Here is a 23,943-nt window from a genome sequence, read left to right on the forward strand (position 1 = left end):
AAACATTTTAAACACATTTTGTGGTTTTGAAAAAAAAAAAAAAAAGTGCACAAGTTTACATGACTTGTTCTTTTATTGGACAAGTTAGTAAAATACAACATTGGAGAATCTCTCACATGTACAACATTGACTGATTTAAAAGTTCTACTTTTGTACTAATAGAAGCAAAATTAAATGAAAAAAAAAATCATGTGACAAGAATAAAAAGAGGGAAAAAAAGTTCATTTCCAGACGTATCTTCTGGACGGTGGTGGTGCAGGGTAACCACCTCTGTTGGAGCTGTCGTGGCCCTAAAAACAAAACAAATTGCACTTATTCAAAAAAAAAAAAAAGACCACCATTTAGAGGCTCTCAAATGCACTTGAAAAGTTTCAGTACACAGACAGGAAGTTTAAGAAAATAAAATCAATCCAAAAAAGTAAGCTGCGACCTCCACCAAGGCTTCAACATTTCATTTGAGCAGTGAAATCAACAAAGATGAAATCAGTAAAAAATTTTCACAGAAAGATTATTATATTTTTAATGTTCTGTCCCACTGCGGCAGATGTAAGAAAAATGATAATTTCTGATAATAAAATGCACCAAATTTGAAAATAAAAGTAATAAATAATAATAATAATAAAATATATACACATTTTTTGGGGGGGGGGGTAAAAAAAAACAAAAAAACTTCTTGAAATCCTCCCTTAAATTCTCCATCAACGTGCAACTAAAACTATCTCCACATATAGAATATAAACGAGTAAGTGAGTAAAAAAAATGATATTACTATTCCATTATGACTCGTTAGTCGCTTTATTTACACAATACAAACGTCTGCAAACAAACTAACGCGCGATTCGCGAATTCCGAGCCGAGTGTTTTTTTTGGTACCTGGTACTGCTGCCCGCGCTCGTCCCGCCGTTGGCGCCAGTCGTCTGTTTGCGGCTGGAAGCGCTGCTGGTAGCCGCTGGGCCCGGCCCCGCCCCCGCCGCCCCGGCTGGCGTTGTGTTGGTACGCCCCCCGCTGCGACTGCATGGAGCGATCCCAGCCGTGACCGCCGCCGCCGCCGCCGCCGCCACCTCTGCGGCCGCCGTGGTATGCCTGCTGCTGCTGCTGCCTGCAAACACAAACATCACGCCAAACTTCAAATCATGCCTCGGAATCGGCATTATTGACAAATATGAAAATAAATCAGCAAAAACAAGCTATTTTTTTGTTGTGTTTGTGAACGTCTCCTAATGAGCAGTGATGATTTGGTGACACGCCGCCACAATGGGCCTGAAAAACTTCTGCAGCACAACTTTGGAGTTTTTCCGTCCGTCTGTCAAAATGATTAACGCCTCATTAAGTTGCACAAACCTCCTCCAGGGAAATTGAGCGGAAAGGAGTGAAAACACCCAAGTGCGATGCAGGGGTCGGGCTGGGGTCACATGGAAAGCCGTTTGAGTGTATTCCATAGCCAGATTAAATCGGCGCTTTGTCCTCGGCTAGGACGACCATTCAGTGCGCGAGTGGAGGCGGCGCTACTAGAAAGACGCCATCAGAATTTAACAGCTCAGACTTTGCACTTTTTTGAAAAGCACAAACTTCCCTCGCCACTTGTTTGCAAATTGACGCAATGTTGCAACGTTGCCGCCTGGCAATCCAACTGCTTTGTTGCACTAGTAAAATTGGGTCAAAAATGGTCCGACCCAACTTTTTCAGTTATTAAACAATTCAATGAATACAATTATGAAAGTAAAATATCTTAAAAAAAAATCCACAAAGAAACAATTTTTTGGGGCATGTTTTGTTTTTTAGTTATTTCAAAAAAAAACGTTGGGTCAAATTAAGTAATAACCCACCACAAAGCAACCAAATTAGTTTTTTTTTGTGGGTTATTTTTTTGACCCAACTTTTTGGGTACATTGATAACCTAATTGAATAGGGGTGAAAAATGAACCAACCCAACTTTTTTTTAAACTTATTTAACCCAGAAAGCTGGATAAGATTACACAAGGCAACCCAATATTGGGGTTATCTTTTGGGTTATTCTTTTGACCCAAAAATTAATAACCCACAAAACAACCCAATTCTTGGGTTATTCATCAGACCGAAACTTTTGGCTTAATTGAATAATTCAAAAAGTTGAGTTGGTCCCCTTTTGGCCCAATTTGGGTTATTTTTTGACCCAACTGTTTCTTTTTAGAGTGTGGAGACAAAAAATATCAAGTCATTCCACGAGTGTACTAAACTGTCAGACTAGTGAGGACAAACGGGATACGAGTGCACGGACCTCGGATATGAAATAAATGTCGAGCGGCGTTTTGATGAGATTGACCGCGAAGGTGCGAAGCGCTGCGAAGGCTCCCAAAGTGCGGACTCACCGTTGAAAGTGCGGCTGCTGCTGGAAGGACGGCGGCGGCGTTCCCAACAGGCCCCCCGATCGGGAATCTGCAACACAACAAAGAAATTGCTCACAACGGGTTGCGCTCGCTTACAAAGACCCCGAAACGAGGCCGCCCGCCGCCTCGCCGGGCTGCCACCGACCAACCCGACATCAGCCCCGATCAAATCCAGTTTTAGTGAGCTCGGAAGGGGGCCGCGGGGGGGGGGCAACATTTGCATGTTTTGTTGAGCAAATGAAGAAAAAGAAGAAGAAAAAAAAACGTATTGAGCCGGCGGCATTGTGGACAACTCGAGTGGCTCGCTTCCATCGCCGGCGCAGCCTTCACAACGGCCCACTCGAGAGAGGCCAAAAGAAAGACGAAATAAAGTATCCAGAGGCTTTTTCCAGAACCGCCGTTGCCATGGTGATGAGCAGCTGCCCGTTTGTTTTGCCAGTCCACCTGTAACGCCAGGAAGTAAACACCTCCGTGGAGATCATGTGACCGTTTAGGCTGAAAGTCGTTTTTTACACCCAAAAAACAAATACAAATAAAATAAATCCAACTTGGCAGAGTTCAATGTTTGAAATAATTATTATTATTTTTTTTAAAATGGCTGCTCATCAAAAATGTTAAGCAAACACTGACGCCGCGAGTCGCGCGGGCAAGGAAAACTTTGCAATTTCGCCTGCTTCCATTTGCAACTTATTTGGGGAAATTCTTTACTTGGAGTTTGCTAAAAAGAAAAGTTCAAAATGGCTGACTTCCTGTTCAACTTGGGCAGGCGTCTTTAAGACTTTTTTTGTGCGCCCCGTTATGATAGGCATGTCCAGCAAATTCTATGTCGATCAATAAAACTGCTTTTGGGGGTTATTTTTCTTTCTTTCTTCTTTACAGGGCAAAATGGTTGCTATAAACCAAAATGGCTGACTTCTTGTTCAATTTGGGCAACAAACTTTTTTGCACAACTTGTTATGAGACATGTCCCGCAAATTTTGTGTCGATTGATAAAACTTTCGTTTTAGCGGTTCATTTTTTTCAGGGCAAAATGGCTGCCTCAAACAAAAATGGCCGACTTCCTGTTTAATCAAAGGTTCCTTCAGAATGTTTCATGTGTCCCGTTATGATAGACGTACACCAAATTTCATATTATTTGGCGCAAGTAGCGTCAAGAGCCGAGTTAAAGAAAAGAAAAGAAAAATCCAGTGGGTCGCGTGATGAGTGTAAAATGGCTGCTTCAAAACAAAATGGCTGCCGAGTTCATTTTCCAATCGTGGGTCCTTGAGAATTTTTCGTGCGTCTTGTGACGAGAGATGTCTACACCAGATTTCGTGTTATTTGGTGAAACTAATGTTGGAGGATGATTGTATTTTTTATTTTTTTTGTTACTTTGGTAAAATTTAAAAGGAGCCAAAATGGACACATTTCTTTTCAGTTTCAATTTAAGGCCAGTTTGACGTTTGCTCGTTTCAAGTGGAAGCACTTACTTACCTATAAAGATTTGATTTCTGTGGAAGTTAATACGTGTGATGCTCTGAAAATAAAACAATAACACAAAATAAAAATAATATTAAATAAAATAATCAAATAAAAATAATCTAAAAAAATCTAATACAAATAAAAAAATCTAATAAAAATAAAAAAATCTAATAAAAATAAAAAATCTAAAAAAAATAAAAAAAATCTAATAAAAATAATATAAAAAAATACAATCAAAATAAAAAAATCTAATAAAAATAATCTAATAAAAATCTAATAAAAAACTAAAGTTGAATGGTGGGGGTTTGATCCAAATTGGATTTTTGTGGGAAAAACAACAGATTTAATTTCCATGCCACCCCCCGCCCGACCGAGCCCTATAGTTACATTTGTGGCATCTTTTGAGATGCGGGAAAATGGCTGCAATCGGAGGTCAAGTAGGAAATATTGTCCAGAGGCCGAGCAGCGGCGCCACGCTCGGTCACGGCGCTATTGTTGGTGGACTTCTCCCGTTTGATGATCTCGTCCAGCAACGCGGCTCAAGTGGACCACCCAGTCGGCTTCCAATTATAAACGCCACAACACGCCGGCCTTCCTTTGCCGGGGCCGCAAAAGAGAGGGAAGGACAAGTGGACACCTGTCAATCTCTTTAATTAGCCATGATCTGAGCGCGTCTGGGCCTCCAGTGTGCTCGCACAAAGACCAACAAAAGGATTACGCCTGCAAATCCTGACAGCGCGCACTGGCCACTGTATTAGGGACGGATTACGAGCCGCCGGGCAACTAAACGCCTCTTTTCAATTTAGATGCCGACTATTTGACTCAGCTCAAACAAAAACGCGGAGGCGCTTTTTTTTGTTTTGTTTTGTTTGCAGACGTCCGCGACGTGGTCGCGTCGCACAAAAACTTTTTCGTATGAAAGCGCCGATTTGCAACCACCGCGCTGCGGGAAATTATTAATTTCGCTTAACTGGAAAGAAAGTGAGTCACTTTGTTCAATTTTTCTATGCCAGCGATGGATAGTGACAGCACAGGACAATTTATTGGTTTTCACCAGATGGCAAAATGGAATAATAATAAGTCATGCAAAGCTCACGTTAGGTGAATTTGTGGCAAATTTGTGGCAAATTTGTGGCAAAGTCGACTTGATTGGTCAGAAATTGTGTTATTACAAATGAACTGCATCTTTGTGCATCCATTCCAGCGAGCTAGAAGTACAACAATTATTCGACAACTACTTTGATAATTAATTAACCGTTTGTAGGGATGAACTTGAAAATCCAACGAATGCTTCGGGAGACAACGAGCAACATTTTTGCCGATTTTCAGACAGATAATAATAATAATAATAATAATAATAATAATAATAATCAACAAGATTAATTACCCAGATAATCGTTAGGTGCATTCCTACATCACAAAGGGGAGTTAAAACGACGAGCTGGGCCAAATGTGAACATTTTCACATATGGGTGTACTCACTTTTGTTGCCAGGGGGTTTGACATGAACGGCTTCGTGTTGAGTTTTGAGGGGACGGTACATTTAGATCGCTCTACAAACTTACTAGCTCATTGTTGAAACGTTGATTTTTTTTTATTTTGTTCCATGAAAAACATTTTAAAACTCTTTAAAAAATATCAATGTGCTTGCTAAAATTTATTATTTATTTTTTAATCGAGGCAAACTGGACTGTTGAATTAATTGTATTTTTTTTCACCATTTTCTGTTGTTTAAAGAAATGAATCGGACAGTTATGCTATTGGGCTAACCATTCCAAAAAATGTGAGGGGTGTGCACACTTTAGTGAGATACTGTATGCGCCTAAAAGGGAAACATTTGATTAAAAGACAATTTATCGGCCTTAATTTAAGTTTGGTGCAAGTAAAAAAAAATAATAAAATACTCCAAGAGGATGTCATCGCTAAAATGAAGCGACTGGCGGAGACGTTCCTTCTACTTTCTTTTTTTTCTTTTTTCTTTCTACTTTCTTAATTGAGAGCGGGTCAGAGGTCGGTGGGAGTTGTTAGTTTGTAGCTTTTGGCGGCACAATGGCCGCCGGCAGAGCTCAGCCGCAGCTGCTTAGTGGACGCAAGCTGGTGGGACGGCCGCGCACAAAGACCCCCCGGCGGCCTCTCCGCGGGGGGTAGCCACATCATCAATGGGGGGAACTTAACTTGGTTTTTGACACCCTTCAGATTGTTTGTGCGCCCCCCCCCGGGGTACCCACAATGCTTAGCGGCGACATTTTGCAGTTTCAAAACAGCCATCGGTTGAGTTACTTCATCTGAACAGAAAACATTTAAAGTTTATTAGCTGAAGTGAGCCACTAATGAAATGACAATTCTCAGTCTGATTCTACTTTAAAAAAAAAAAAAACGCACGGGGGGGGGCTTGTCTAATAGCGTCGTCGGACATCAGGACAAAGTGCGAGGAGCGTCATCGACTTGCAAATTGACACATCAAAGTCCGAGCGTGGGCGAGGATGGCGAGGCGATGAAGGAGACGCCGCGTGTGGCAACGGCGCTTGAAAATCATCAACGTGGCGGCGCAATTATTTCATTTGACTCTCATTCAAAAGTGGCGAGATTAGCGGAGGCTACGCGTTGAGTCGGGACTCTTAAAATGGGGCATGCGAAGACATTTATGCTAATTCAAGTTAGCCTGTCGACGGTGTTTGGCTTTATATGCTAGCATTAGGCTAGCCAGCTCGCTAGATGAAATGATATGGTTTGGTAGAGCATTTTGTTGTCTAAATAAAAAATAAAGTTGATGTCTACTTTTCATGTGGCGTCTTACTTTGGAAGGACTGATGCTGGCCGCCGCGGGGCGAGCGGTAGTTTCCTTGGTGCTGGTAGCTGTTGGGAGGCGGGGCATTGCTGTACTGTCCTCGTCCTTGGTTTCGGATCGAGTGGCTGCAAGAGGAACGAAAGGATGTCAAAGAGAAGAAATTTAAAAAAAAAAAAAAAAACTTGAAAAGGTGCTCATCATGAATTCCAAACACGTCGCCTTCGGGGGGTGCCAGATGTTCAATTATTCCCGTTTCTTAATGATAATGTGGACGTGCGGAGGAGGAAGCGGAGATCATAATCAAGCATGGCTGCTTAATGGGCGGCGTGGGGGTGAGGGGGGGGGACAGGACAAACATTTGCACGTTTTGAAAAGAACTGTACAGATGCATAATAAACATCGCACTGTTCATTTTTGTAAGAATTGCTCTTTTGCGGGCTTTCTGCAAGTATCATTAAATCAAACAATTGTTTATTTTAATGCAAATGATGCGTCATACTGCATATACTGTTTATTCATTAGGGCTGTCCGTCAACTAAATTTTTTTAATCGTAATTCATCGCATCATTTCCATGGTTTACTTGCAATTAATCGCACGTTATATAGCTATATCTGTGGATGAGTGCCAAAGACGTTAAAAGACGTTTTTTTTTCAAAACAGAGGTGAAACTAACCATTTTCTATTGTTGATTACTGAAAAACGGAATAAGGTAGAAACAAACTTTTTTTTCTGATGAAAGATGACAGTCCAATCTTTCATTTGGTAGTATGTGTGTTTCCATAGTCCAAACACATAATTTTCTGTGGACCTTGAAAGATCAGTCAAAAATGCTTAAATCGGCTGGCACCCACGGCATCCCTTTTCTGAAAACGTCTGGCAGTCAAAGAGTTAAAGAACAGGAAAAAAAAGTGGACAAATGGCGTGAAACATTGAGTCCTAGATTTGTGTTGAGGTAATTTTCTGCCACTAGATGGCATTAGTGTTTCAAGTTGGACATTGCTGACAGGAACAGTACATTTTCTTTTCAAATTTAGAGCAATTGACATTTGCAGCATGAAGCGACTCGTGGACTCCAGGCTATTTTGTCCATTGTAAATTACTAGTCAACAGGCAATTAAAAAAACAACAACACACATTTAATATTGCTAAATTGTGTTATAGTGACTCCTTTGCACAACGTTGTATGGAAATAAAGCATGAACTACAACTGTATATAAACCTTTAATGCCTCTCAAAATTGTATTTAATGCTTCTTTTAATGCCATTTTAGCAAATTCCATTCAATGACTTTAAATACTTTTTAATGACCGGCGGAAAAGCATAAAATTACGGCACGTCGTTACCGGAAGTCATTTCATATTTCACCGACATCCCGAATGTGGCCCATGAAAAACTCACCCCAAAGCTCTGAAGCCCGACTGGTCCAAGTGAGCCTGCTGCCTGTTGGCGTTGAAACCCAGCTGTGGTCTCCACGGCTGGTTGTCCCGCCTGTCCCAGTCCTCCGGTTTCAGCACGTTGGTGGGAAGCCTGAAGGACGCCGAGACATTTCACTGTCACACGTCGTGATACGAATGCAATTCCTTTTTCATACGACGGACGAAACGTGAACGTGTTACTGACTTGGCCCCAGGTAGGAGAACAGCCTTGAACACAAAACCGTCAGCAAACTGGGGATCCTTGAACTTCACTCTGGGAGGACAACACACATTTATTCAAGTCAATTGAAACCAAGGCTTTTTTTCTTTAAGGCTTTATATTATTTACAGTTAAGATTGACAGTTTATGGTTAAAAAGGAGTGTGAAACATTGAGTCATAGATTTGTGTTGGGGTAAAAAAGAAAAAAATGCCACTAGGTGGCATTAATGTTTCATGTTGGAAGCTGCTGAGAGGAACACTACATTTTTTTCTTCAAATTCAGAGCAATTAGTATTTGCAACATGAAGCAACTTGTGGACTTTCGCTCACTGTAAATTACAACTACTCACTAGTCCCCACAAATTGATTTTTTTTTTTAACACATTTATTTTGGCTTAATTGTGTAATAGTGACTACTCCATTCCACAGTGTTGTACGCAAAATAAAGCATGAACAAGTATTTACATTTTTAACGCCTCTCGGCATCATATTTCATGCTATTTAGCAAAATCCATTTAACGACTTTTAAGGCTTTTTAATGGCCCGGCTAACAAAACTAGCATCAATTTTGCGTCTGTTCGAAGCCTTTCCCTAAATGATACATGAACACAAACAGTAGCAACACTCAGAACTCCAGAAAAAGAAAAAAAAACTGTAGCAACACATGGAGACACACAATATACCAATACTCACAGGCATATATTATTTATCCTCTGTGTAAAATGACTAAAATCAGTGAAGAATGTGACAGTCCTATGTATTTAATGCCCCCTGGTGGCCAAGACATGCACACTTAATTATTTCCATTCAATTTATGTTGTTACTTTATATTTTCAGAACAGCGTGCAGCGATGTTTTTCCTCACGATTACATTTTTAGTTTTCACTCTTTTTTGAGGGCCGACTTGGATTATTAAGAAATCTCAACGACTCCAGTCTTAAAAATCTGCGCTGTACTCCAAAGTCACAACTGGCGTGCAGCTAGCCGAGATGGAAAGACGACGACGGCCAAAAGGTTCTCACCCGAGGGCGCTGTTGTGCGCGATGTCACGCAGCATGGGAATGGGCGAGCTCACCGTCCTGAGGGACAAAAAAAAAAAAGTTAAAAAAAGGCGAGTGAGCTCGCCAGCGGGTCAGACAGGAAGACGAGGGCTCGCCTTCTGACCGGTAATGTGCAGGAACTAGCATGAGCAAAGTGGTCCTTACTTATCTGGTAGGATAGGGTCGTCATCAAGAGATAATATACCTTGGATTCCATGGCAGAGCTCTGCAGGCATCTCAGTGGGCTAAAAGACAACATCAACGTGATGGGACCCGTGCCAGAGCGCGTGGCAAACATTCAGCTGGCGTTACCTCATGAGATTGTGCACGGTAAAGCTCCTGGACGAAGTCCGACAGCGGGTGAGACCTCCCCACAAACACCACGTCGCTTCCTAGACTGTTCCTCCTCACTGGAAGGTCAACACAATTGAACCGAATGTCAAGAATTAAACTCAGATCAGATTTTCCCATTGAAATAATTAGAAAATGCCAATTAACGTGCTCGCCTCTTTGCAGCAGTCACTCATATAACGATGGGGCGGGTCCCGCCTAGAATGTAATAATGTCTCAACTCTTCTCTAAGCTCATCAGTGCGGCACTAATATTAGTCGTTCTACGCAGAGGATAAAGTGTATATGACTAAGTGGTGTTATACTGTATGCCTACATGGTACTGAACCATTTGTGAGCAACCGGTCGCTTGAAGGGTTGAAGCAACGGCAAACTCCAAAATAGATGCTAATTAGTGGTAGCATCAAGCTAGCACAGCCCTTCTGGAAGCTTTACAGTGCTATTTTATGGAGGACCAAAACTGCCAAAATTAAAAATAAATGTGGAAATAAATACAAAAATAAATATATGAATACAATTAAATATCAATCAATAAGTAAAAGCTGTCACATTTGTTAATTTCATGCTGCAGACACTGTCAGGACGAAATGTTATTCAAATGAGGGGGCGGTCCTAAGCGTGTCTTAGGTTGGACTCCGACGTTGCAAGCGGCCTTTGAATGGTTGCGTGAGCGGTTGCTCGACACCAAGTATAATATATATTGTTTTTATTTCCATTTATTTATTTATTTTTGTATTTAATTATTTTTTTAAACCAATTTTATTTTCACTTTTATTCATTTATTTTTAATTTGGCAGTTTTGTTCCTCCATAGTATTTTGCTTTGTTAGAAACAAATCAAGTAATTTTGTGGGCGCCGGAAGCTATTAATGGCATTTCGATTCATTGCAATGAGAAAAATGGACTTTATGTCCGATTAAATTGAGTTACAAGCTTGGTCACGGAACAAATTAAACTCTTAATTGAACTTAATGAGCACGACAAAATGCGGGTCAAAGTGCAACTGACCTTCTTCGGACGTGAGGTCCGGATAGACGTCGGCCAGGGCGGCCCGCAGACGCCGCTCGTCCACAAACGGCAACAAGGCCACGCCTTCGAGAGAGAAAACCAGGAAACGTGTCCAACAGAGCACGCAGGAAGTGGACGGCGGACGGCGCTCTCACCTTGCCAGGCGTACTTCTTCCCATTCAGGTCGATCGCAAAGTCGTCGGGGTAGAAGTCGATGATGGAGGAGTCCTGTGGCGCGGCAGATGACAAATGGGTCAACAGCTATGACCAAAGAAAAATGTGTTTCAATTGCTGCCAACTCACCGGACTCATCATCAGGTTGCGCCACGTTTCTGGCAGGAAGTTGCCACTGGCGGCAGGAAACACGCTCATCAGCTGCTCCAGGGGCTTGAACTGCGCACACGCGGGAAAACAAAGTCGTACGGACTTCACGCAGGCGTCCCCCAGTCAACCCGGCCGGGCTTACCGGTTTGGTTCCTCTGTCAAAGTCGGAGAACATTCCTTCAATGTCCTTGAAGTCGGAGGCGAAGGGGGCGTAGTGGAAGGGGAAGAACCACTTCCAGGAGGCGCAGCCCTGCAAGCGCACCAACGTGTCAACGGGCGCTCGTCCGTTTGTCTTTCAACGGATGACGTCATCCTGGTCCAAATGTCGCTTTGACAACCTGTGACCGCTCTTCTGACGAAAAGTTCATCCAATGGGACTAACTTTGACATTTTAACGTCTCAATCCCCTTTTCCACTGCTCCACTTCAACTTCAGGCCTTGGCCAACTCGATTACCAATTTTGGAAAGTTGCACTATGACGTGTAAAAACGAAGGATCAAACGCAAAAAGAAAAGTGCGCCGCTGATTTAAAATGTGGAAATGAGCGGTTAGCATGACAAAAGGAGGCCCGGTTACGGCAATACGACATTTGTCATTTGTCATCTCGCTGGGTGACTGCATCCGAGGGTCCGAAAATTGGATCGAGTTTGTCATCTTGATTATCTCCAGCTAACCACTCTTTTAATTATAAAAATCTTAGTAGAGGATTTTAAACATCTGTCTATATCCACAAGGGAGACTTTACTAGGGAAATAAGCCAATAGAAAAATTACTGCATAGGAGTTTGTTGTGCCTTAACTCTTTGACTGCCAGACGTTTTCAGAAAAGGGATGCCGTGGGTGCCAGCCGATTTTAAGCATTTTGACTGATCTTTCAAGGTCCATAGAAAATTGTGTGTTTGGACTATGGAAACACACATACTACCAAAAAAAGATTGGACTCTCATCTTTCATCAGAAAAAAAAAAGTTTGTTTCTACCTTATTCCGTTTTTCAGTAATCCACAATAGAAAATGGTTAGTTTCACCTCTGTTTTGAAACAAACGTCTTTTAACGTCTTTGGCACTCCTCCATAGGATTTTACTAAACGTTATTTAACGTTTTTGGCAGTCAAAGAGTTAAATACTTAAGGCTAAAAAATTTTTTTTTTTTTAAAGTTTAATTTAAAAGTACACTTAATTGTTGACTATTAATTTATTTTTTGAGTGTTACTTTAAATCGATCGTGTGATCGGAAACTGGGGCCAAACAAAATCATTTAAAAAATTATAATTTCAAAGTTAAGAAAACAATATTCATTTGTTTACTTGAGAGCGGTATGAAAACGTATCATGTTGGGATATTGTTATTAAAAAAAATGAAGACAATTTGGGATGTGCTCTTATTTTGTCTTTTTGGGTTCCTCGGGTACTGGACTGGGACCGTTTCAACAGATACAAAATGGTGCAAAAATGTGATTGGGACGGCCCTAATATGCAAATACAAAATCATTTAATTTAAATGTAAAATATAAAATTTTGTGTCCGAGTAAGTACAAACATTTTAGGCTTTCAAGAGCGAGCCTATCAACTTATTGAACTAGGGCTGTGCAATTAATTGAAATTCAATTACAATTTCAATCATTACACTCCACAATTGCAAAATTGGCATAATCGTGAACAAAAATAAAAGATTATTCATACTCATTTTGAGTTGCATACCAAATAAATCATGATGAATATTTTCTTATAATCGAGCAGCCCTACATTGAACCACATTTGGCATATTTACATTGCTTTCCATCAAACAATTATTACCCAAGACCCCCGTGTAGATGCAAAACGGCGTTCATGAAGCACAGGGAGAACCAAATTTAATTTAATTTAATTCACTACCAGCTCTCATTTCTTCTCATTTTCGGAGGCGAGTGGGTCGGTGGAAGTGTGTCAAATTCCATCTCTCAAATGGCGGCAGTCCGTTTGAGCCCCCCGTGATGAACGTAAAACAAATAGAAGGTCCTTATTGGAGCGGGGACGATCAAAAGTGATTTAGGGAGCAAAGTGTGAATCACGTCTTCAGTGTTTTGGGTGAAGCCCACGTCCCCCTCCTCCCTCCCGCTGGCGGGTCACTTGGCGATCCGCGCGTGACACCGACGCCGTTGGCAGCGACACCGTGAATGCGCGGCGGCGCCGAGCAGACACGTCCCGTCTGCCGAGGACCTTTTAATCAATTCAGAGCGGCCCGCTGAGACCGGCTTTGGATTGCCGAGCATGTGGAGAAACCCCCCCCCCCCCTTCGCACTTCCCCACCCGATCCTCCCCGTCGGGCCCCTCAGACTGATCCACCTCAGCTCTCGTAAAGAGGGCGCCACTCGCGATCTTCAACATTTTCAAACAATAACACCTTTGTAAATATTTATATGATTTACTTTCTTTACTGTCGGCCGGGTCTGCATTGCAAATGAGAACCTCTCAAATTCCCTTACCTGGACGAATAAAGATTAAATAAATAAAAGCTATGTTTGACGTTCTGAAGTTTTTAGGGATCAATGTTAGGGCTGCCATTATTGAATCTTTATAAAATTGATTACCCTATTGTCATATCGATTATTCTAGTTGTTTTTTTTATTCACTAATTCACCTGAGTTAAATTGAGTGGATATAACTACTCATAATTTAATATCTTCTGTACATATGCATTCATTTATTAAACACCAACAAAATTAGCCTAGCAATCGCGGTTAGCACTAGCATGATGCCGCTAAATCCGTTAAGGTTGAACGTTAGTTGAAGTGAGTGGAGAAAAATACTAAACGGTTAGCAATCGCGGTTAGCATTAGCATGCTACTGATAAATCCATCAAGGTTGAACTTGAGTGGACAAAACTACTAATTGTTTATTATCTTTTGTGCACGAGCATTATTAGACACCAACAAAATTAGCCCATGCTAAACGGTTAGCAATCGCGGTTAGCATTAGCATGCTACTGATAAATCCATCAAGGTTGAACTTGAGTGGACAAAACTACTAATTGTTTATTAACTTTTGTGCATGAGCATTATTAGACACCAACAAAATTAGCCCATGCTGAACGGTTAGCAATCGCGGTTAGCATTAGCATGCTACTGATAAATCCATCAAGGTTGAACTTGAGTGGACAAAACTACTAATTGTTTATTTTCTTTTGTGCATGAGCGTTATTAGACACCAACAAAATTGGCCCATGCTAAACGGTTAGCAATCGCGGTTAGCATTAGCATGCTACTGATAAATCCATCAAGGTTGAACTTGAGTGGACAAAACTACTAATTGTTTATTATCTTTTGTGCATGAGCATTATTAGACACCAACAAAATTAGCCCATGCTGAACGGTTAGCAATCGCGGTTAGCATTAGCATGCTACTGATAAATCCATCAAGGTTGAACTTGAGTGGACAAAACTACTAATTGTTTATTATCTTTTGTGCATGAGCATTATTAGACACCAACAAAATTAGCCCATGATAAACGGTTAGCAATCGCGGTTAGCATTAGCATGCTACCGATAAATCCATCAAGGTTGAACTTGAGTGGACAAAACTACTAATTGTTTATTATCTTTTGTGCATGAGCATTATTAGACACCAACAAAATTGGCCCATGCTAAACGGTTAGCAATCGCGGTTAGCATTAGCATGCTACTGATAAATCCATCAAGGTTGAACTTGAGTGGACAAAACTACTAATTGTTTATTATCTTTTGTGCATGAGCATTATTAGACACCAACAAAATTAGCCCATGCTGAACGGTTAGCAATCGCGGTTAGCATTAGCATGCTACTGATAAATCCATCAAGGTTGAACTTGAGTGGACAAAACTACTAATTGTTTATTATCTTTTGTGCATGAGCATTATTAGACACCAACAAAATTAGCCCATGATAAACGGTTGGCAATCGCGGTTAGCATTAGCATGCTACCGATAAATCCATCAAGGTTGAACTTGAGTGGACAAAACTACTAATTGTTTATTATCTTTTGTGCATGAGCATTATCAGACACCAACAAAATTGGCCCATGCTAAACGGTTAGCAATCGCGGTTAGCATTAGCATGCTACTGATAAATCCATCAAGGTTGAACTTGAGTGGACAAAACTACTAATTGTTTATTATCTTTTGTGCATGAGCATTATTAGACACCAACAAAATTAGCCCATGCTAAACGGTTAGCAATCGCGGTTAGCATTAGCATGCTACCGATAAATCCATCAAGGTTGAACTTGAGTGGACAAAACTACTAATTGTTTATTTTCTTTTGTGCATGAGCATTATTAGACACCAACAAAATTAGCCCATGCTAAACGGTTAGCAATCGCGGTTAGCATTAGCATGCTACTGATAAATCCATCAAGGTTGAACAAAACTACTAATTGTTTATTATATTTTGTGCATGAGCATTATTAGACACCAACAAAATTAACCCATGATAAACGGTTAGCAATCGCGGTTAGCATTAGCATGCTACTGATAAATCCATCAAGGTTGAACTTGAGTGGACAAAACTACTAATGGTTTATCATCTTTTGCGCATGAGCATTAATACACACCACCAAAATCAGCCCATGCTAAATGGTTAGCAATCGCGGTTAGCATGCTAGTGATTACCATTTAAGGTAAACAAACGCTAACCACCATTTAGTTCACACATACATAAACATCACTATAGCTACCTTAAAAGTCACTTACAGACGATGCTTCAGAAAACAGTTCCGGCGGAGCATTTTCAGTCGACCTATTTTTAAAGTTGATTTACGTGACTTATTGACTTTTTTCCCGAGCCCTAAAGGCAGTGTTAAACCGTCAAGTCGTTTGAGGAAAATCAAATGGCGGCCATCCCTAATCCATACTGTAAATAAATCGTGCAATACTTTGTTCCAAAGCCAACGGACGTTTGCTGGCGGCCTCACCTGGTAGTAGTAGCGCAGAACCCAGCACAGGCCCTCCACGTACGACTGGACCACCTTCTGCCTGAAGTCGTCGTCGGACACGTCCACGTCAAACTTGGTCTTGTAGTAGCGCTGCTTCCAGCCGTCCTCCCACAACCTGCCAACAGCCCGTGTTTAGCGGGAAGGCCTGCCAGCTCCAGCCGTCAATCAAACGCCTTTCACTCTAAGAGGCCGCCACTTCCTGCGTGAGCCGCATTCTTTATCGCGTTGGACACCTTGGGAAATTCAAATAATGGAGGCCGCGCGGCATCTGTGCCGCCGCCGAGGCCTGGCGCGGCCTGCGGGGAGCGCCGCCTCCTGAAGGGGAAGCCTCCATGAATACCAAATCATTCCGGCGGATTTGGCCGATTTGTTAAGTGAGTCACGCAGGAATTGACTGCTTTCCATTTTAATCGCGTGCGTGTGCGTACTCGTGTCTGCTCCTCCGTGTGTGAATCGCATCTTTATACTGCGCCTACCTGACGTTGTCTTCCGGCTCGGGCTCGTCGTCGCTGTCTGCTTTTCTCTTCACGCCTCTGTTGTTGTTGTTAGCGTCGTCGCTGGGGCCTGCAAACTGCTGACGCCGCAAATAAACATTTATCAACATTCACTGTTATTAGTTAACTGCTGACGCCACAAACATGCAACAGAGATAAACCGATTATCTGCACCGATATTCAGCATTTCGACGAATATCGGCATGAAATAAATAAATAAATAAATAAATGACTAAGAATGGAAAAAAAAAAGATATAACAAATATAATTCAAAAATTTAATTAGAAAAATTATATAAATGGAAAAATATATATATCAATAAATAGTCTGTTGACGAAGAAAAGAAAAAAATCTAATAATTTACAAATCTTACAAGTTGTTCAATAAAATATGCTTTAAAAAAATGCATGGCACATTTAAAAAATAAAATAAAAATTTGGGCAATATTTTCTTACTTTTAATGAAAATGAATATCGGCCTCCTTGACGGCCAATAATCTATATCAGTCCCACAAAAACCCAGGTTAGCCTACTTCTAAGATGGACTCAAATTAACGATCAAAATTGTTTTCCTATTCCTGATTTTAAATCTTTGCCCCTCCCCCTTTTGCGAACAAAAAAAGCACGAAAGAATAATTGAAAGAACTTTTGCTTTTCGTTTTCTCAAATTCGTTTGATTTTGCAGCAAAATGTGATACAGTCGTAAAAAAGTCGGCCACAAACTAGCAAATATGAGTTAAAAAAAAAAAATCTGAAAATACAGTCAAGAGACTGTCTTTAAAAAAAAAGAAAAAAAGAAGTGTGTCGACTAACGAATATCAAACTCACATTGCCGCCGCCGCCGTTCCTAATCATGGCCTTGAGGGACTGCGCGGCATCCTGAACAAGAACACACACATTGAAAACACACAACAAGGAGACTTTTTTTTTTCTCCCCCCCAACTTGATGAATTTTGAGGACGCACCCTGTTGGACTGCATCCTCATGTCGTAGGCTTGCTGGCGAGCGTTGTCCACGCCGCCCGGCTGGTATCCTCTGCCAAGCGCGTGCGGGGCAAACTGGCCCCCGGTGAGGTAGGCGGGGCCTTGCTGCTCCCTCTGAGAGGAGTCAAAAACATCGCTCAAGTCTCCCAACACAATTAAGGCATCACAAATTGGCTTGGCGCTGTCGATTTGAAATTTTTACTATGTACCTTCATCCTTTGCCGTTTTTCTTTCATCCTTCTCTTGAAGCTTTCCTAAAGGAGGAAACAAAAATGTTTGCATGAACCCGACCGCCTTGATGTGATTTCTAACGTCTAAAACAAGACTTGCATCGTCGTCTTTGCGTTTTCTGAAGATGTTGTCCTCGGCCACGCCCACGGCCTGCATGATGAGCTCAACGCGCGACAGGTTGACGTAGCCGTTCTCCGTCAGGTAGCCCTGCGCGCACCGCACACGCACAGCCCGCCATTGGACTCCATTTCCCAGAATGCACTGCAGCCAGGAGGCCAAACTGCAGCCTGATTATACTCACTCCGGTTTTGTGCACCACGTCTTTGTAGATCCTGACCAGTCGATCTATCGCCCCCTCTCTGCAAGATAGAACAACATCAAGTATTCGATTCGTCGTCCCTTTTTGGAGCTTCACACGTGCGAGGGTTGACCTGATTTCCAAGGACGGCAGGTGAGGGAGGAAGTCGTTGCCGACAAAGAAACACATGAAGACCCAGTCGTCCACGCTCCTCTCAAAGTCAAACGGGAAGGGCAGGCTGGCCATGGTCAGCTCCCGAGCCAGATACTGAAACGTCGCGCGGCGCCGTTAGCAGATCGTTGTGACAAGTGCACACGTACACAGAAAGAGCAACGATGACTTATCAAACTAATTGAAATGGACACACAAGTATAGACGCACACATATAGAGACCTCACACATTGTTTTCATTTATTTTGTTAAATTATTGTAGACTATTCACCCCAAACTGTTAATGTTGAGAATTTATTGTCGAGAGTTTATGGGAATTTTTGTTTTTACGCAATTTAATCGTGCTTTAGTGTTGCGCATATGCCATAGATGCTCTCCACTGCCCCCTATAGTCTGGGAGAATATCAGCATCAGGGTCCATTTTATAGATTGTGTTTGGTTTTGATTCAAGTGCGTCTTTGTTGTCTTAGGTCCTAATTGAATTGGCATTTTTGTCTGTTAAATATCTTATTTTCTGAGCTTAATATTTAATATATATATATATTAACTCATTTGCTCCCAAAAACGTATATGTTCTATTTTAATGTTATAATTGCCCCCAAAGACGTATTTATACGTTTTTTTCTTCTTCAGTGAAAACGTCTGGGAGTAAATGAATTAAAGTGCAATTGTGTTTACAGAAAGTTATTTTTTTTTATTCAAGTGGATTTTTGTTAACAGAGGCTGACAGTCCATTTTATTTATTGTTTTTGATGGTTTTGGTTATTTACAGTTTTTTTTCATTATATAATTCCCATTTTAAATGCGCTCAAGAAATAAAGTTTAATTTATCTTCAAACGGGTGTAATTGCATTACTATACCGTTCTCATGATATTAGCTGAAAAATATGAAAATCGCAATATTATCATTTATCGCAGTATTTTGTGGGGCAACATTTTTTTTTTTTTTTTTTTGTGACAGGCCTAACCTAAACTAACTACTGTAGTATCTGTGATTTTTTTAGTGTGTAAGGCTTTAAAAAGCAAGGCCCGATCTTGTGAGTGACGTGGGCGTCGGCCAAAGACAGTACAGGTTTACACAGCCTACGCGTGTGAGAACATTTATGCTTCAGTTCAATTCGAAAGCAACACAAACGTTACCTCTCTGAGCACGCACAGCCTGATGTAGATGAACTCCTGCTCCGCAACCGGCATGGTATCCGCAAATTCGTCATGCTGGAAGACAAACCAAGTCAAACCGTGAGCGTTTTACTTGCAAGTGTTGACGACAGTGTTGAGACGAAGGCGTGATCCGACCTGGCCTTGCTTCTCCCGGGCGACGCCTTGACACTCTTTGATTTCGTGGCCCATTTGACCGCAGAGCGCGCACGGCCGAGGCTTGTTGGGTTTGAACTCCTCCCGGATGATGGTGAAGTTGGGCTCGTGCGTGGCCAAGCCCAGCATGATCAGGTCCGCTGATTGGTCGCCACGCACAAAGCCACAGATGTTTATTTTGGAACAAATATGTCATATTGGTGGTATTTTATTTTTATTTTTATGTGTACTGAAGACTGACCGTCAGCACCGCACAGGCAGTGATGGGTGTTGGGGTCGTGGTTGGGCTGAGCTGCGGATGACGAACAAAATGTTTGCGATGACGAATGCCAAATATAAACGGGCAAGTCAGTGCAATAAAAGTTTGAACTTTGACCCCATCTTGTGGCAGACGAACTAGGTTGAAATGAAGTGAGGATCTTCATTTAAAGAAACGTGTGCTTTGCTGCCAAGGAACTAGAGTATGTTGAAGTGAGTTGAGGAATTTCAATGAGACAAAAATGTTACCACCATTTTGTGGCATCCATTCACAATAACAATCCTTTCTTTGGTATATATTATTTTAATAATAATATAATAATCCTACTCCAGTTAAACCAACATATGGATCCTAGATTTTACAGGCATTTAAAAGATGCCTATTTTTTTAGGGGGGGGGGGGGGGGGGGACAACAACAACGCTATAACCAGGGATGTGATTTGACCAAAATGAAATTATCTGAAAATTTAGCCGGGGGTCTGGGGGCCGCTGGCACCCAGCTAGGTCCAGGCTCATGGGTTTTCCGTGTTTTTAAGTACTTTCAATGCACTCACATGACACTCACATGACAAAGAAATAGACAAAACAACAGCATAAATTTTCAATGTATATTGAACTATCCCATATAAAATATAAAATGGCAGTTTTAGTCAACCCAAAATCAGTCACATTCAAAAACATTGGACTGCCTTTGCTTTTAAAAACTATCACTGAGAATATCATCATATCTAACTAATGTGATTACTAAGTTAACACATAAATAATGTTGAAGAGTTCAAATTTCATGAACAAATAATTGTATCATGGCCAAATGAAAAGTAACTCATATTAGAGCATACCACAAATGTCTTTGTTATAGCAGAAGATGTTATCTGTCAGAGTCATGTGCATACACAATGAACTACTAAAAAAATAAAAAATAAATATATATATATATATATATATCGGAATTTTTTTTTTTTTTTGGGGGGGGGGGGAGCGGAATTACGCGAATTAGCGGAAAAATCACATCCCTGTATAACTAATTGATACTTTTTACAGAAAAAAATATATTATGCGTAAATACATTTTAAGATCATTTAAATATGTGTTTTAACACCAGTGTGAGCCACACCTCTCTGTCTCCTGATGTAGTCCATAATCTTGTGTTCGCCTTCGCCCGGAACGCTGGCGTCAGACAGGAAGACCTTGACGACCCCCCAAAAGAAAAATGACTGTTAGCGACATTATAGACTCAACGTACACTCACGTTTTCAGTATCCCCCGCAAAAAAAAAAAAAAACGGGGGTTGCCTGGTTTTCTTTTGTGCTTGCTCGCAACTGCATTGCCCCTCGTCAATCATTACGATTGATCGGCGGCACAGCGCGTTAACGTTTGGCAGCAGAGACGACGAGCTCACCGTGATGTTTCGCCATCCTGGGTCATTGCTGAGTCGGTCTGCGATGTAATAGCGGAGACAGCGCGCCAGGTTGTCCATGAATTCCGTCCCCTGGAGACATAGTATAGTAAAATGTTAATCTGAAAAGATTGCTCTTTCTGCATTTATTTAAGTAGTATTGATTACTTTACTCTGCAAGGTCAATAACTGTTCGCCTCTAAAATTTCAAATCAAAGAAGCCGTGTATATTTGATTTCAATGAACTTACTGGCGTGATGCAGTTGCTATCAAACCTCTCCTTAATCTCGTCAGGTGGCAGGTAACCTCCTGTGTAGGAAAACGCACACATCCGTGTCATTGTGTGACGTCGAGTTTGTCTGTGGCGCGTGGAAACCGACCTTTCTGGATGACCTCCTCCCGTATGCGATTCTTCTCCTCTGTGAGCTCCGCGCCTTCTTTGGAAGCGCGGAAGCGGCGAGAGCGCTGCTGGTTCATTTTGGCACGCGGAGCCTGGTTGGAAGATGAACGGGCGAGATCATTTTGGAGCGCGGCAGAAAATGTTCAAGCGGGTCAGAGGTCGCTTACCACGCCGTCGATGGCCATGTACAAAACTCTCCTGGGACGCACGATATTGAACAGGCGGTCGATGTACTCAAAGATGGCCACCATCATCTCATCCTCGTTTTTGGGCGCCGGTCTGCGGACAAAAACAAAAACTGGATGAGCCACACAACCATCTTACTGACGTTAATTGCTCAGTTGGAATTCATAAATTTAAGAATCACATTTCCTGCAAATAGCAACGTGTCAAGTGGCCGCCATCTTTGTGAAATTTAAAAAAAAAACAAAAAAAAACATGGAATGAGCTCTTCGATACTCTGTAAGAAATAAATTCACTAAAAAAGAAAAAGATGACCCAAGTCCACGATCGTCACTGCGCCTTTTCATCAATGTTTGTTCTATTTGTGCTATTTAACTCTGCTGCTATTTTTAGAGCAAGTAACCCAAACCCTAAACCGAACTGAAACGTCACATCCATTTTTTTTCTATCCCCACCCATTGGTGGATATTAAGAATAGAAACTTGTCTACCAATTAGAGAAAGGTTTCCCCGAGGAGGCGTCGTACTGTTTTATTCTAATTTCAAGGCAATTTTAGACCAGATTTCACACAAAGTTCCTCAATAAACGCCGTTTCTCCAGAACCCTATTTTCAAAATTCTTTGTGTTGTAGTCATTGTTGAAGTGGCCATTCCAAACGGACTCAACATTTTGACACCGTCATCTCAGGTAAATCTTGTCACGCTGCTACTACTAATGAAAAAAAAAAAGATATCACTTCATACTTGTCCTCCGGATGTGTACAAGGGTGTATGATCCCGTTCATGTCCAAGTACAAATTGTCAAACTCCACCTCGTTGGGGTTTGGCTTGGTTGTGTCAACAGGGATACGAACCCCATTGCACTCTCTACCCTGGAAGACACAAACATCAAATGTTTAGAATAAATCAAAAATGTACAAATGAGATGCCTCAGGAACTTAGATGAAAACACAGCCTCATTTGCATACTTGTGCTATATTCCTTATGAAATGAGCTTTAAAACCCAAATGAATGTTAAAGATGGAAAAATGTAACCAATTATTTGTTGTGAACGTCATTTCAGAGTTTGCACGACACTGGCAAAGGCCACACTAATTTACGTGGTATTCCTCAATAGTATTTGGCAAATTAAGGCAGCTGCTCAGGTGTTCAATACCTAAATGAAAATAAATGTAATTGTTTTTGACTCAACTTGTTTAATAGTTGAACAACTTGGAAAGTTGGGGCTCTGGCGACCAAGTTAAAGTACAACATGTCCTAGGATTTACTAATCGCGTAACAGTTACTTTCGTTTTCGTGAGTCATATACAATGCCCGGGTAGTGTGCAAAATTGAAAACATTGCAAACGAGTCGTCATATAGACTTGAATTGCTACGCACACGTGTCTGTTTTGCAAACTGCGACGCTATTATGTTAACGGCTTACCTTCTCCTCCACGCAATGTACAATAATGGAGGGATATTTGCGACTCAGCCAACGGAAAAATGCGGGGACTCCCATCTCTGCTAAACGATCGCTTTTTTCCCGCGGTGCGATAAAAACGTACACACGCGAAACCAACTGCCTTAAAACATCAATTACAACACGAACTTCCAAATAATAACCGAGTGAGAAATGTATCTAGCTTGTAGCTACATGCTTGTCAGGAATTGTGTATTTCTTCCGGGTCACGCCGTTGCTCATTTCCGCGGAATCGTCAGTAATACTTCGCGGTGTTGCCACAGCGACGCTGCCGGCCAAAACTGGTATTATAAGTTCTACACGGACTTCATTTAACCCATTTAGACACAAACGAGTACATAAAAATACATGCATTACACAAAATGCAATATATTTTATATCACCACATCAGTTTTTAATCATCCAGACTTGGCAGCAAATACTAATAGCCACATCTAGTACATGTGGTCGGATATTGCAAAATGTGAGGCCGCCATCTAGTGGTAGCTGTCTAAAGTGCAGGCGTATTTTTTTTTTGCTTGCTTGCATCAGGACCAAACAAATTGGTCAAGTGATGGCTAGTAGTAACTTCGGTAACGTTTAAGGCGCCATATTAGCAGCAGAGAATCATTTTACATAATATAATGAATGTGCAACAATAAATCCACTACCAAGCGATTAGCAAATAAATTGACAGCTATTATTGATAATTGGTTAATCGTTTAGTGTCTTTGGCAAACTTAAAATTGTCCAAATCCTTCAGTCCCTCAACAGTAAATATTCTTAGATTTCTGTGTATTCTGCTTTTTACTGCACGTTGGAAAACAACATTTTTTATCGGTTTTCTGACGGGTGATA

The 23,943-nt window shown here is 41.3% G+C and overlaps 1 protein-coding gene across 2 annotated transcripts; it reads right to left on the reverse strand.

Annotated features, from left to right (window-relative positions):
• Nucleotides 1-54: 54 nt before the first annotated feature.
• xrn2 (5'-3' exoribonuclease 2) lies at nt 55-23,313 on the reverse strand. 2 transcript variants are annotated; one of them, XM_077553219.1, is made up of 31 exons: nt 23,071-23,313; nt 22,389-22,516; nt 21,630-21,741; nt 21,443-21,554; nt 21,313-21,371; nt 21,066-21,155; nt 20,781-20,853; nt 19,649-19,699; nt 19,390-19,547; nt 19,234-19,308; nt 18,056-18,189; nt 17,926-17,983; nt 17,724-17,831; nt 17,603-17,647; nt 17,376-17,507; nt 17,239-17,289; nt 16,394-16,491; nt 15,897-16,032; nt 11,116-11,223; nt 10,953-11,042; nt 10,805-10,877; nt 10,650-10,733; nt 9,605-9,702; nt 9,458-9,537; nt 9,275-9,331; nt 8,237-8,305; nt 8,015-8,143; nt 6,625-6,740; nt 2,349-2,415; nt 874-1,099; nt 55-290 (listed from the first exon to the last, which is right to left on the reverse strand). In XM_077553219.1, the coding sequence occupies exons 1-31, from the start codon at nt 23,143-23,145 to the stop codon at nt 222-224; spliced, it is 2,961 nt and encodes a 986-aa protein (XP_077409345.1). In that variant the 5' UTR covers nt 23,146-23,313; the 3' UTR covers nt 55-221. The 2 variants fall into 2 exon arrangements, with proteins under 2 accessions (XP_077409345.1, XP_077409346.1); XM_077553220.1 differs by having other exon boundaries at nt 874-1,092; nt 2,348-2,415.
• Nucleotides 23,314-23,943: the final 630 nt, after the last annotated feature.

This window comes from Vanacampus margaritifer, chromosome 19 (genome assembly GCF_051991255.1).
Source record: "Vanacampus margaritifer isolate UIUO_Vmar chromosome 19, RoL_Vmar_1.0, whole genome shotgun sequence".
In the NCBI taxonomy this organism is placed as follows: domain Eukaryota; kingdom Metazoa; phylum Chordata; class Actinopteri; order Syngnathiformes; family Syngnathidae; genus Vanacampus; species Vanacampus margaritifer.